This window comes from Pongo abelii, chromosome 4 (assembly GCF_028885655.2).
Source record: "Pongo abelii isolate AG06213 chromosome 4, NHGRI_mPonAbe1-v2.0_pri, whole genome shotgun sequence".
NCBI lineage: Eukaryota > Metazoa > Chordata > Mammalia > Primates > Hominidae > Pongo > Pongo abelii.
In genome coordinates this window covers 68,313,768-68,329,648 of record NC_071989.2, presented here as the reverse complement: position 1 = coordinate 68,329,648, position 15,881 = coordinate 68,313,768, and the positions used below count along the sequence as shown (strand labels likewise).

The 15,881-nt window shown below is 38.2% G+C and overlaps 1 protein-coding gene across 6 annotated transcripts in view; it reads left to right on the top strand.

Moving 5' to 3' along the window:
* PDE4D (phosphodiesterase 4D) overlaps positions 1 to 15,881 on the top strand; it is a 1,542,529-nt gene that overhangs the window by 1,331,726 nt on the left and 194,922 nt on the right. For all 6 annotated transcript variants that reach the window (XM_054555584.2, XM_063724112.1, XM_063724113.1 and 3 more), the window contains one exon: positions 826 to 875. In XM_054555584.2, the coding sequence (XP_054411559.1) occupies positions 826 to 875 (50 nt within the window). The remainder of the gene's footprint in view (positions 1 to 825; positions 876 to 15,881) is intronic.

Sequence of the window (15,881 nt, the reverse complement as noted above, 5' to 3'; positions counted from 1 at the left end):
AAAGTTATGTTTCAAAAATGTTGATGGATACTTTATAAATGATATTCTTTTCGACATAATTTATTAAGCACTGATGGAATACTGGATGCATTGTGCTAGGCTGTGTAAGGAATATAAGTTAATCAGACAGCATGCTTTTTTTTTTTTTTACTTCAAGGGGTTTATAGTCATTGTGTGAAACTTGGCAAACATCTGAAAACTTAGAGAACACAAGATAGAATTTATTTAAGTAGCTTTGGCTTAGAGTATTTCTAAAGCTTCTATAGTATCTATTTGGACGAGTCATTAATATACCTCTCTAACAAATATATCAGAGATGTTTCTCAGTATAAGAAAAGAGAAAGGAAAACGTTCAAATAGCTTCTCTAATTATAAGATAGTTTACAACAAATCATTCACTTCTGATAATGTACAGACAATCACGAGAATTTATGCCAACAATAAAAATTTCTTAACCCTGTATTAGGGAAGACAATTATAAATCGACTGCTTTTTCAAATTCAGAGTCTATAAGCCCTGGCTTCAGCGAATAAAGTCTGTAAGAATTTCCTCTTCTCTCATGTCCCAGTGACACTTACATCAGCTTTATTTACCCCAAGTCAATCACTGTGAGATTGAACAGTTTTCTTTTTGGACATGTGTGATCTGAGCCATAATACAAAGAACGCCTAGGGACTTGTCTGGCTAGTCTGAAAGAAATCATTTGCATGTCCAAGCTTAAAAATAATTCTTTAAAGTAAAATGCTATATCTGAAATGACTCAGAGAGCGATCAAATCAATAAGCCCCACATATTTACTGCTTTGTGTTTTTCTGTCTTTGCCAGAAGATCACCCATGTGCAACCAACCATCCATCAACAAAGCCACCATAACAGGTAAGAAAGATCTGGAGCTTATTCTTCATGTGTCTAGGAAGAAACCATTTCTGCCAAGAGTCAATATAACACCAACACCAATTTCATGCTGCAATTTGAAAATGTTAAATAAATAAATTCTTTCTTCTCTACATTATCATTTCTATCATTGATCTCACAAATTGTCTAAGCTGTTATTTGGAAAATTTTTACTGATTTACATTTTTTACTGATGTACATTATTTTTAACCACTTAACTATGTGCTTATACTCATTTGAGCATTGCTCTGGGCATTTGTATTTTGAGAGACGGTGTTACTTTCAAGTCGCTTCCCATTCTGGTTCCACACATGTGTTATTAGCATGATATAATATGTAGTCATTTAGTTTAATAAGAGTGAAGGCATAAATAAAAGGAGTAATGTGTTGGTTCATCAATATCCCACTTGTGTGTAGGAAGGAACATTGTTCCTGTAGTCCAATAAAGGGCTGAGAGAGCTGAGAATAAACTCAGTTTGGGAGGGGAGAGAAGTTAATATACAATACAGAAAAAGTTCAATGAGATCAAAACACTGGGACTTATAGATGTTTGGGAAAGAAAAATAGGAGGAAAGATGAGAGAAGTCAAGTGCATAAAAATAAAATTATCTCAATTCCTATTAGTCTGTTTTAGGCACAGGACTTGACCCCAACTGAACCAAAAACAGAATGCGTGATCTCATTTTGCTGAACCTGAAACCGAATTGAACTCTTTTGACTATTTCTTGAAACCCCAATTGATTCATTAAAATAATTGCCTGGAAAAGAAAACCTATGTTTTCTAAAATTATTACCAGAAGAAAATTAGCATATTCTCCAAATTAAAACAATTCGTCATTGGATTCAAGTGTCTTCCTTGAGCTCCAACCCATAATGTGCTGAGGAGCTCTTATTAAGTTATTAGTGAGTACACTTTGCTTGAAATTTAACTTTATCTTGTCCAGATGTCTTTTTGTGTTTGTGGTCACCACATTAGAGTTGATTCTGGAATCATGGTTAATGTCATCTTTTCTGAATGTCATCAAGTGAAACTTGTATTTCAACGAATGTTGAATTATTGATCTCTTCTTCATGTTTCTCTTTCAACATATTATTGGTGATGACTTCCAATTATCATTTTATAGTACATATATGGTTAACCAGTTTTGTTCTTGATATTGATCAAGAGATGAACAATAGGGCCAGGAGTGGTGGCTCACGCTTGTAATCTCAGCACTTTGGGAGGCCGAGGTGGGTGGATCACTTGAGGCCAGGAGTTCAAGACCAGCCTGGCCAACATGGCGAAACCCCATCTCCACTAAAAATACAAAACTTATCGTGGTGGCGAGCACCTGTAATCCAAGCTACTCGGGAATCTGAGGCAGGAGAATTGCTTGAACCCAGGAGGCAGAGGTTGCAATGAGCCGAGATCGCGCCACTGCACTCCAGCCTGGGCAACAGAGTAAGACTGTCTCCACAAAAAAAAAAAAAAAAAGAGAGAGAAAGAGAGATGAACAATAACAATTCCTATATGCTAAAATAAATACTTTGAGTAAATGATTTCTTCTGCCAAAATTCAAATTCAATATAAATGAGCCTAAACTGAGTTGGAGGTGTGGAACTGGATCCCTCTGTTTCTATGCACTTTCCTATGTTAAGGAATGGACAGGCCTACATTTATGAACCTGTACCTGGGGCCTCTAGTGACAGAAGCCACATGGAAGCTGGTCTTCACGCTGCTCCAGGCACTAGATCTGACCCCTATCAAGAGGGACTACACTTAACCCCCAATTTTGCAATAAGCAAGAACTGACATTGCTATTTGGGCAGAATGCAGTGCTATTTTGGTCCCTGGAAGCTTTTTTAGCTTGAGGTCACATATGAGCTGGCCTCACAGGTGGAGCAGCATTCTCCCAGAAGAGCAGCATCAGGTACCAGTGGAAATTGTTGTGTCTGACAACAGATGGTTGGGTGCTCAGTGGTCAGGGCAGCTGCCCAGCCATCCCAGCAGATGCCAGGCACAGATTAACAGTAGAGAGTAGCTACACTCAAAGGGCACAGACTTGATCTTAAGCATGTGTGACAGACCTCACAGAAGCTCCTAGAAATGTATACATAGTAAGGGGGTCCTGGAACAATACCAGAGGGAATTATGAGCCACAGAAATTAAGAAATTAAGGTGAATATGGCCTCATTCGTACCCACAAGCTCCTGACCTGAGGCCTAGGGACAAGGGGGACACAGAAATACCTTATCTAGAAAGGGAAATTAATTAACTGTTGTTACCACTTAGTGCCGCTGGGCTCCCCACAAAGCACAGCAGGAAATCAACTGACTAAAACTGGGAAGTCGTTTTTCTTGCCCAAGCATAGCAAACCAAGGTGGGAACATGGCATAGGGATGGAGGGATGAGGGCAGTAGCAGGGGAAGGTTCCCCTTTCTGAGCCCATTTTGAAAAAGTGGGCCCTTAAAACCTCAGTGCTAGTAATAATAATGATGGTTGAGATTTTGACATTAGTAAGATTTGAGACACTCAGAAAAGACGGTGCTTGTGCCTTTCCTCCCTCCGCAGCTGACCACTCAGGCCCCACCCTCTAGGCTCACTCCCCCTGAAGTTGGAACCTGGCTGTACTGTGGCAGTAGTCCTGGGAAGGGCAAAGAAGTATTAAAAAAAAAAGTCAGTGAGGCACCCTTAAGATAAATGAGTCCCTGTTGATAGGGGTCAGACCTAGTGCCTGGAGCAGCATGAGGACCAGCTTCCATGTGGCTTCTGTCACTAGAGGCCCCAGGTACAGGTTCGCAAATGTATGCCTGTCCACCCCTCAACATAGGAATAAGGTCTACAGTAACAGTATAGCCTAACAGTTAAGTTCACGGCTGATCCAAAAGGCTGCTAGAGCACACAGCTCCAAGTGCCTCTGGAGAGCAACTCCACAGAACATCACGACATGGTGCCCCTAGAATTGTACCACGTGGTTGCTCTGCCTACCCAGAACTCAAATCATGCTCTATCACGAGAGCTTTGTGGCCCTGGGCAGTTTGCATACCCTTTCTCTGTTCAGTTTCCCTACCTATAAAATAGTGACACTGCTTCCTGCAGTTGTTGCTGGGTTGAATGAGTGAACACGCATGACGCCCTTAGCATAGTGCCTTACAGAACCAGCACTTAATACATCTTTTTAAATTCCATTTTGTTGTTATTACTTGGTTTTGTTTCTAGGGCCCACTGTATACATAGAACTAGGGGTTTCTTCGTCAATTCAGGCTGCCGTAACAAAGTACCATAGACTGGGTGGCTTATAGACAACACAAATTTATTTCTCACAGTTCTGGAGGCTGGAAGTCTGAGATCAGGATGCCAGCATGGTTGGGGTCTGGTGAGAGCCTTCTTCTACTTCTTCTAGGTTGCATCAGTGCCCTTTGTAAAGGCACTAGTCTCATTTGTGAGTGTTGAGTGCTCTACCCTCAAGACCTAATCACCTCCCACAGGCCCGGCCTCCAAATACCAACACATATTGGGTTAGGATATTGAAATGAATTTTAGGGGCACAGAAGCACTCAGTCCATAACAAGGGGTAATGGAAAGAATAGGACAAAGACACAAACGAAGGAAAGGGAACAGTCAAAGAAAGGCAAGCTTGCAGGATCATGAAAGGAAAACTTGTGGGTCCTTAAATTGGCCAAAATGGATGTGCTTGCTTTGTGCCCATCAAAATGGGGTCTCCTACTGCTCCCAGCACTGTCTCCTTTATTCTCATCACAATTCACAGATGCTGGTAGCTTTGTGATAGAGATGATACACTGTTGTTCAGGATGAATTTCTAAGTCTAAGAACTCACTTTTGAGTCATAGTTGTTTGAAGGAGAAATATTAATTCTCTATCACTTTTCTGTAAACCAACTCTAATTTTTAAAAAAGAGTTAAGAACTTCAGCTGTCTACATATCACATACCATGCTTTCTAAGGAGTTGTCACATAGAATTTACAATACCCTCTTCCTCTTTTCAAGGTTATTACATTTGACATGTATTAAAGCCAGGAGAATTTGATTTTTTTTTTTTCTTGAGACGGAGTTTTGCTCTTATCGCCCAGGCTGGAGTGCAATGGTGTGATCTGAGGCTCACTGCAACCTCCGCCTCCTGGGTTCAAGCAATTCTCCTGCCTCAGCCTCCCAAGTAGCTGGGATTACAGATGCCCACCACCACACCCAGCTAACTTTTTGTGTTTTTAGTAGAGACAGGGTTTCACTATGTTAGCCAGGATGGTCTTGAACTCCTGACCTCAGGCGATCCACCCACCTTGGCCTCCCAAAATGCTGGAATTATAGGCATGAGCCACCACACCTGGCCGAGAGTTTGATTTTATAGCATTAGGGTTTTAAAGCAGGTAGGTCACTGGCCAGTTTTTATTTCAATATATAGTAGGTAAACATACAGGTCTAAAATGATCTAACAATTCCTTAAAAGTAAGGCTTTGAAGTTTGCATTTATAAAAGAGACTTAAGTAGCTCTTTTGCTCTTCAGTGTGATATGACAAAGATGATGTGTGGCATTTGGAGCCTGAATGTGAACCCAGTCTCTCCCTTTTGCTTCATTTCCTCATTTTGGAGATTTGAGTACCTAACACTTAGGACTGTTGCAAGAATTCAAGGAGATAAGTTATATAAAAGGATAGAGTTCAAGGTGGGCATGGTGGCACACGCCTATAATCCCAGCTACTCAGGAGACCAAGGTCGGGGGAGGACTGCTTGAGCTCAGGAATTCAAGACCAGCCTGGGCAAGGTAAGGAGACCCTGTCTCCTAAAGTAAAAAAAAAAAAAATGGAGGCTGGGCATGGTGGCTCACACCTGTAATCCCAGCACTTTGGGAGGCCAAGGCAGGTGGATCACCAGGTCAGGAGTTCAAGACCAGCCTGGCCAAGATGGTGAAACCCCGTCTCTACTAAAAATACAAAAATTAGCCAGGCGCGGTGGTGGGTGCCTGTAATCCCAGCTACTCGGGAGGCTGAGACAGGAAATCGCTTGAACTCTGAGGGCAGAGGTTGCAGTGAGCCGAGATCAGGCCACTGCTCTTCAGCCTAGGTGACAGAGTGAGACTCCGTCTCAAAAAAAAAAAGGATAGAATTCCGAATGTGATGAGGAACTCACCAAGTGTTTCTTCCTATAACCCTGTCCCATGCCTGACATTTTTTTGTTCCTAAAGCTAATTTAAAAACTGGTAGGATAGAGGTAGCAGAGAATATTGGTGTGTCAGCTTCTTTGGTACATTTCATTTATGATTTTGTTTTCACACAGTCATGGCATGACATTTTTAGTAATCCTTTTATCACTTAGAGTAAGGCTCACCTACATACGTCCTTAATGTATGGTGCGCACCAGAAGTAAAGAGTGCATTGGAACATGAGAGGGTGGCAAAGAGTCAGAGATGCCCAAGCCGTACCTGTATTGAGACAGTGATCCCATTTTTGAAGTACAGCCATGTAGCTTGGAGCACAGTCCTTCCTTGTAATCATTTCATTTTCGAACAACCTTAGCTCAAGGCAAGCATTCTGCAGTCATCTCATTAAATGTTGTTACATCTTCACAATACCATTTTCAATGCTTCTGAATTTCCATATTTCCAATATGTTTATTTAATCATACTCAATTAGAGGATTTTCATGGAAGGACACAACTCTAAAGAAAACGTATTTAAATATCTTTATTTTAAAGATGAAAAAACTGAGACCTAGTGAGAGAGGGTGCTGCTTAGTAACAAAGCCAGGAATAAACATGTGGTTCCTTTTTCGAGTCCATGGTCCTTCTTACACCTTTATAAAGTAAAATAATCCATTAGATTCAGGTGGCCTTTATACCCACCGTGGAAGTATATGCTTTGGAGAAAGTAAATGAAGTATTACTATTAACTCCTGAGTAATAGATGTGGCATTGTATTATTTGTATATGAGCTTGAAAATTTCTCATCCCAACCTCTCACTGGACATGTCTCTATAGTTATAGCTATTTTGATTATATCTACTGCTTATACCCCAGAGGCATAGAGACCAGCAGCCTAAAGCAAAGGACTTCTGGCTTTTGACTTTGGAAAATACAAATTCTTCTATGGGAGTAGTGAAACTAGTACAGCTGCCTGCTCTTTACCTGTAGGGGGAGACACATGATGCAATGACAAGGATAGAACATCCCAGAAGTGGTTTTAGTCCAGAAAATAAATAAATAAATAAATTGGTCTAAGTCTTCATTCCATTTTGTATTTTTTTACCCTGAAGATTCATGGCTTCATTAAAAACAGTAAGTGCATTCTAAATAGAATTTAGTCAATTGGCGAGTAGAGAATTAAAAAGTAAACTATCCAAATAATGCTAGTCTGTCAAAACACAATGAGAAGAAATTTAATTTTATATGTCTGTTGTTCTAAAGCACAAGCAGTTTCTAAGAATTAATAAGGGGGAAAAAGAATAATGATATTTAACTGGGACAATTTTTTTTTGTTATCTGGGCTAATCACTTAATGCTTTGAGCTTATTGAATGAAAGAAACTAAGCAACTGTTTCATGGTGACAATAACGATGCTGGCTACTTACTTAGATCTGCCTTTTAAATCTGTGTGTGTGTGATAAAAGCAAGTCATATATATAATTTTTTAAAAAGAAATATAGAGAGAGCTAATAGATGGGAGCAAGAACCATATAAAGAAGGCAAAAGGGATCTACGTGAGAGAAATCATGTAAGTCCTCAGGAGATACTGAAGTAAAACATGTGTTGTGTCAGTGTATAGGGAAGACAAGAGACCCAGCCATTGCCAGAGAAGCCCCACTTCCTCATCAACCACCAGCAGGCAACAGCTTCATGCTGTAGTTCTTTTTTTCCTTTAATAGGGTACAGATTGTGGCCACACTTTAATAATTGCCGAAAATATGTGTTCATTAAGCTTTTTAAAAAATGTGATTGAAAAATGCTGATGATACATTGTGTTTAATAGTTTTAATAAAAAACTGATAAAGCATCTAATACATCTAATGACTGTCAGATTTCCTAAATCTTTTAAGCTGAAGGAGTTTACTTTTACAAAAATCCTCATTGGAAAAGAATCTTCTGGCAAAAACATTGAACTGAAAGATTTGCCTAAATGCATGGAGTATGACTATTTATTAGTTAAACTTATGATCTTTTAGAGCAGTAAAAGTTAGTTCTCTTTCTTACAAATGAATTTGTTTTGGCCTTTTATGCTTTTATTTAATGAGTAGAGCCATACCTATTAATATATAAAAAGATCAGATCTGACACCGTGGCTTTTTGACCAGGAATTGATTGAAGTTAGACTTGGTTTTAAGAATAGTGAAAACAAGGGCTATGTCCTAATTATGAGGGGAAATAATTTAATTGTATCTCTCTTGTCTGAATATCTGATTTGGATGCTTTGTTATAACTTTAATTGAAATAATTAAATGGGGCTGCATATTCATTTAGCCTAGCAAAAAGGTGATGAGCTAGCATATATGTTAAAAACCCAGCTCTCCTCTTACTAGTTGTCTAATTTTGGTCAATGTACTTAAATTCTCCAAGTTTTGGGGGTATTCTTTATCACTAAATTCTAATTCAGTGCTTAACGTAGTACTTGGTACTCAGAATGTATTCAACAAATGTTACTTATCATTATTGCTATAATATTACTATTATTATTATCAGTATTTTCCATGCACCTTATATATGGCATGCATAGGCTCTGGAGATAAAATGTGACTACTGGTTCAAGAAATTTACAAAGTAAGGGAGACGGAATTATAAATAGTTAAGTACTAGCTAAATGCCATGATTGAAGCCTTTATATTTTTTATTTTAATTAATTAATTAATTTTTAGAAATAGGGCCTCACTCTGTTGCCCAGGCTGGAGTGCAGTGGTACGATCTTGGCTCATTGCAACCTCCGCCTCCCAGGCTCCAGCAATCCTCCCACCTCAGCCTCCGGAGTAGCTGGGACTACAGGCATGCACCACCATGTGTGCATAATTTTGTATTTTATTTTTTGTATTTTTTGTAGAGGTGACGTTTTGCCATGTTGCCCAGGCTGATCTGGAATTCCTAGGCTCAAGCAATCTGCCCACCTTGGCCTCCCAAATTGCTGGGATTATAGGCATGAGCCACACAGCCTGGACTGAAACCTCTTTAAATATATATATTTATATAAATATATATTATATATAATATATACAATTATATATTTTATAAAATATATATATTTCTTATATAAATATTATATTTCTTATATATTATATAAATATATATTTATTATTTATTATTTATTATATAAATATATGTTTATTATATATTATATGAATATATATTATATATTTATTATATATTATATGAATATATATTATATTTATTATATATTATATGAATATATATTATATATTTATTATATATTATATGAATATATTATATATTATATATTATATGAATATATATTATATATTATATGAATATATATTATATATTATATGAATATATATTATATATTATATATTCATATATATTATATATTTAAATATATTATATATTTATTATATAAATATAATTCTCATAAATAAATATATTTATTATATAATATATTTCTCATATAAATATATATAATATTATATAATATATTTCTCATATAAATATATATAATATTTATTATATAATATAATATTTCTCATATAAATATATATGTTTATTATAAAATAAATACATAAAATATTATATAAAACTATATATTAAATAAGTATATTATATATTTAATATATAATATATATGAATATATATTCGTATATATATAGAGAGAGAGCCAGTGGCTCTACCTAGGAAATGCTCCCTGCTAAATATGAAGAACATAATGCTTTCCATGTGGTTAGGGGAGGATTGAGGATTACTTCACAACAAAAGACCAGCAAGAATAAGGTATGGAAGCATGGAATGCCTGTCCATATCAGGGGACTGGGAACAGTAAAGGACAAATTGAGTTAAAGGTGTATAGGAGCAACTGAACAGGAAGCTCCAGAGGTAGATTAAGGAAATAATATTTGAGGCCAACATAAATAACAGTGGACTTTATTTTATGGACAGTGGAAAATCATTGAGCATTTCCAATTGTGGGAACAAATACACATTTCAGAATGACAGTCATTGGAAGCAGTGTAGAAAGAGACTGAAAAGAAGAAAGACTAGGGGCATCCCCATATGCTTCAGGGGGCTGTCACAGGCATTGTACAGGATCAAGATAATGCAGCTCTGAACTGGGGTGGAAGTGGGGCTGTGGAAATGAGGGAATGGGTTCACAACTCTTCAGAGATAGAATTGAAGGGACTTGGGGGTTGATTAGAGCAGAGACTGAGGATGAACAATTTTAAAGTGAAAGTATGAGCCAGGCGCGGTGGCTCACGCCTGTAATCCCAGCAGTTTGGGAGGCTGAGGTGGGTGGATCACCTGAGGTCAGGAGTTCAAGACCAGCCTGACCAACATAGTGAAACCCCATCTCTACTAAAAATACAAAAATTAGCCAGGCACGGTGGCACATGCTTGTAATCCCAGCTACTCGGGAGGCTGAGGCAGGAGAATCGCTTGAACCCAGGAGGCAGAGGTTACAGTGAGCTGAGATGGCACCATTGCACTCTAGCCTGGGCAACAAGAGAGAAACTTCATCTCAAAAAAAAAAAAAAAAAAAAAAAAGTGAAAGTGTATATATACACATGTTCATTACAGCACTGTAAATGTGCATAAAGGGTTAAAAACAATCCAAATGCTAAATAATGTGTGAATTCTATTTAGGTAGGGGTTAAAAAATTCCCATAATAAAATGATTTTAAATAATTTATTTTTAAGAAAATTTTAATAATATGGGAAAATGTTTGTATCTTAAGGAATACATAATAAAGTGCCATGTGGGCAATAGGCACACATTTAATGCACTTTAATTATGTATATTGAATTGAACTTAAGTTACTTTTAGTTGTTGACCAGTAGTTAGCAGAGGTAGATAGGTTTACCATTTTACATTGAATCTAGTGACAAACATGTTATTTCTCAGGTCCCAGTTGTTAGTTTGCCTTTCCTTGCCTAGAAAGGGCACTGGTGAGACCCGCCCTAACAATGTTTCAATATTATGGTTCCACAGTCCAGCATTAACTGTATTTTAAAATAATAATATCTCTCACACAGGGCAGCGTTTTATGGATTATTGAACCTATGACAAAAATGTTGTATTATCCTTCAGATGATCAGAAAAACTACCCTTAGGGCTGGATGCAGTGGCTCACACCTGTAATTCCAGCACTTTGGGAGGCAAGGGAGGAAGATGGCTTGAGGCCAGGAGTTTGAGGCAAGCCTGAAACACAGTGAGACCTCCATCTCAACAAAAAATTTTAAAAATTAGCTAGACATGGTGGTGCGCACCTGTAATCCCAGCTACTCAGGAGGATCATTTATGCCCAGGAAGTTGATGCTGCAGTGAACCATGATCATGCCACTGCACTCTAGCCTGGGCTACAGAGCAAAACCCTGTCTCAAAGAAAGAAAAGCTACCACGGATCTCAGTGTCACCAAAGTCCACTCCTGCCAGCATCCCTTCCCTGCTGCCCTGAGTTTAAAAAGAGCAATACTTCCCAAACCTGTCTCTGATCAAAGGAATCCCCAAGGGCTTCCTGAAAACAAACACAAAATGACTGATTCCCAGACTTTCCAGAACTGAATATCTAGCATAAGGCTCAGGATCTAAATTATTAACAAATACTCCCAGGTGAATGGCTTGATTGGCCAAATTTGGAAGAATAATGGAATACTGAAGAAAGCAGGTGAGAGGGCTGCCTGTATACAGTATTGTCATTGAGTTGTTGATAACTTGTTGGAAAATCCCTGTCTTTCTGGAAAATATATATAGTGACACCCACACCCTCATCTAACAAACAGCACAGCCCAGGATAAGCAAGATCATATGTGCAAAGTGCTCCACGATTAGTGAAAGAAAATACAAGGTGATATTATTATCTGTGCTGACTTCATCATCCTGGGCATCAGCGTCAGGGTCATCATCTGTTATCTCTCAAAATACATACAGATTTTAAGTAGAGCAGCTTGCTCGTCTCTGAGAAGAAAATCAAGTGTCACATCTACCTTTGGATGTGGGAGGGAGGGAGTTTGTGAAATGTTTAGTAATTGCATTCTTTTTGTCTTCTCTGGCACAGTACCAAGTCTCCTTAAACTAATAAAAGAAAAAAAATAAATAAAAGAACCACACAAACTGCATTCTTCAGTCATTCCCTTTCTCCACAAAGTGCTTCCCACCCATTTCAACCTTAAAAAATATTCTAGGCATACTCAGAAATACAGTGACTGTGCTGGGGCAAAATGTTGAAAATTCCTTTGAGGCTCATTTCCCAAATTTTACTGGTTAGATGTTACACTGAATTATTTAACTCTAAATAAATAGGGAGTGCACTCACAGCGTCCTTTCTTTTGTTATATCAAAAAGCCTCTCTCAAAAAATGCTTTAAAAATCAGTTGGATATATTATTAATACTAATATTAATAAAAGTTAACATTTACTGACATTTGAAATGTACCAAACACTCTAGATGAGTAATCTTTTTAAACCTTATGATATCCAAAGAGGTAGACACTGTTGCTATTCCTGCTTCATAGATGCAAAACTGGGCTAGACAAGTTGAATAATTTGATTAAGATACATAGGTAGAAAATGACAAAGTATGGATTGACTGAGAGGGAGAATGTCAAGTCCTCTCCTAAAATGTACTGGCATGTACACACATACAAAGCTGCTGGATCTGCTGGTCCTCAAAAGTTATTCCCTAGGGACTTCTCTCTTTCTTTTTTTTTTCCTCTCTCTCCTTCCCTCCCTCTCTCTCTCTCTTTCTTTTTCTTTTTTCTTTTGAGAACAGAAAACAAATCTATACCATCTATTCCTGAATGTATATGAGTGGAGGGTAGGACAAGAGGAGGGATAAGACCTGTGGATGCACAGAAACTCTTTGGGAAACCCTAAGAACTCTCTATAGTTATATAAGCTAAGGAAAGTATTCCTGCCAGGGGTATAGGATTCTTCAATTCCCACACTTCTCTTCCTGACTCCTCTGAAGTGCCAGTTGTCACCAGAGTGCCCAGGGACAGAGCATCGACAAGGAAAGGCCCAGGTGTGTGTGAGAAGTCAGGCAGATGGGGTGTTTCAGAGGAACCAGGGTAACGCATTGCTTCAGTGTTAGCACTCACCTTGCTTCTGGGACCACTTACCATGAAGGCCTGAAAGGGCAGGCCCCAACTACTGGGAATATTAATCTTCTCTTTGGGTGAAGTCTCTTCATGCCATTATCATCTCTTAGCTGCCATTGCTAGGCAAAATTTCCTAGCTCACCATCTCCTGAATGCACTTCCTTGAGATATTTCTGATGCTTAAATATCCAGTGCTTTCTAGTGTGCCGTCTTCCTTCTGTTTTTTTTGTTTTGTTTTGTTGTGTTTTTTTGTGGTTCCTTTTCAGCACTGTTTGTCCTGTGGAAGTATTTCTAATTGACTGTATTCTATATGCCACACAAAACAGATGGGTGTTTATGACATTCTCTTCTGGATATGTTTCTGATGTTTGCATATTGAACACAGAACTGTCCACGTAGAGAACTTGATTTCTGCCTCTTCCTGGGTTTGCTTTTAGTCATTTAGTCCCTAGTATGTGAAAGGCTATGCTTAGGCTCCAAGGACCCAAGGAGGAATAAAATACCTCCAATAAGCTTCAGGACCATTACTCTAGAGGTTTGTGGAACTTAAAAAGTTAAAATGTGTTCTGTTGAATGACAAAAAGCATTAAGTTAATAGAAAACAGAGGGCTTATAAGTGAATGGATAAATGAATAAGTAAAATAAAGAAGAGAGAAAGGTAGGGAGAGAGCTTAGAGACTGAAAATGGTTTGGGAAAATAATTTAGGAATTTAGGGAACACTTCACAGCATGAGAAACTGGAGGGCTGAGATTGGTAAAAGAAGAGATGTTTCAAAATAGCCAAAAGGAGAATAGAAAAGAACTGGTCGTGAAACTGAGACCTCAGAGTTGAATGACAAGATACCTCTGAAGTCACTGACTGTGGACTGACTGTTATTTGACTAATATTGCTTCTACAGAGAGAGACCTAGGTTTTATCCTCCCATAGAAAAAAATCTCAAACATTGGTAGGTTTTGTTTTTGTGTTTTGACGTACAAGTCAAAATCCATGTGAAGGAGGAGAAACAAGACTCAGAGGTCAGAAAATTGGGGTTTCGTGGCTGGCTGTCCTGCTCACCCACTTTACGTGTGACCTTAGAAAAGTCACGCCAATGCCTTAGATCTTTTCTGTTAAAATGTGGTGGGTAATAATTATACCTTCCTAATTTTGAGGAATTACATGAGACAATCTATGTAAAAAAATTAGCACGGTGTCTGGGACATAGTAAATGTCAGGTCTTATTTAAAAGCATGTGGAAAGTGCTTAATATGTTGAAAAGTATTATAAACTACCAATAAATATTATTATATTATTCAATTACTGTTGATCCTCAAAGCAGCCATCTCTGGAAACTGTACAATTATTTGAGCCCTGATGCCATTGCTGAAAGCATTTTGGAAGTGGCTTTAGAGACCATTTACGGACCATATAAGATGCACACATACAAAAAGGCAATAAGCAATTTCACTGGTTTATAGTAACACTTCACTTATAACCAAAAATATTATTTCCAATATGATTACCAACCCTATTCACCAGACAGAATGTCAAATTAGCTTAGATGGGGCTAACTCCAGAAATGAAATCATTCTCAAGGGATTTTAAAGAGTTTTTTAAGAAGTATCACATGGACTTTTAAGGCAATTCCAAGACAGGGAGCCCTAAAATCATTACAATGATGGCAACATGTGGAATAAGCATATAAACACATTTTCCCAGATGCAATTTTGAAGGAGACAAAATCTGAATTCTAGTCAGTTTGTGAAGGAAAAGGAGCAATTTCTGGGAAATTTCTTTTACCCCTCAGCCAACCTCAAGACAGTCTGTCTTTCTACAGACCCTCCCTTACTGTTTCTCTTTACTGGAAACTGTTGAGGGTACTGGAAATAAAGGAGAAGGCCAATGTATCTAAGACCACTGGATCAGAGAGAAGCCCAAGAACCTTCATCATTTCCACAGAAAGGGCAGCAGAGGAAATTAGCCTGGCCTTTTGTCGTGCTATTATTTCTCAGTGAGTCTATTGAATTATTGTGACACACTAAACAGTGTGTCTGCATCTTGTTCTTTGGGGATTCCATACAATTCTCCCCTTGGCTGGCTTATCACCTCCCCTTAGAAAATGGTGTCTCAGCAATGATCCTTTGCTTGCAATACAAAAAAACCAACTCTGCTCATTTATGCAAAATTCTTAGTGGAAGAATATAGGAAGAATTCCGAATTCCCTGAGAATTAGTGGGGTGACAGGTGGTGGTGGGGATGCTGGAAGACGAGGTTTGAAGGAATCAGTGCATCTTTACAGTGCTAGAAGGCTACAAATCAAGGGGAAAGTCTCATGGCAGGAGTAGTCGAGTGAGATCCCCACAACTTTCTTAGTTTGTCATTATTTCAAGAGTCAAACAGCAGTGAAGGGATCTAATTTGTCTAGTCTGGGTCTTGGGCCTTGGCTAAAAGAGAACAGGCAGGTGGCTTCAGTTCCACCAAACTATGTTATAAAATGTGGTAGTAAGAGCTGAATGATGGGACCAGATTTTGTGGGTTCATATTCTAGCTCTACCACTTACAGATGCTTGTGCTCAAACAATTCATTTAAACTTCCAGAGCCTGAAATTCCTCCCTTTTGTAGTAAGCACAATAATAGTATTTATCTCATAAGGAGTTCATGAAAATTATTTGAGGAGATATTTATGAAAGGCTGGGCGTGGTGGCTCACGCCTGTAATTGCAGCATTTTGGGAGGTTGAGGTGGGCGGATCACCTGAGGTCAGGAGTTT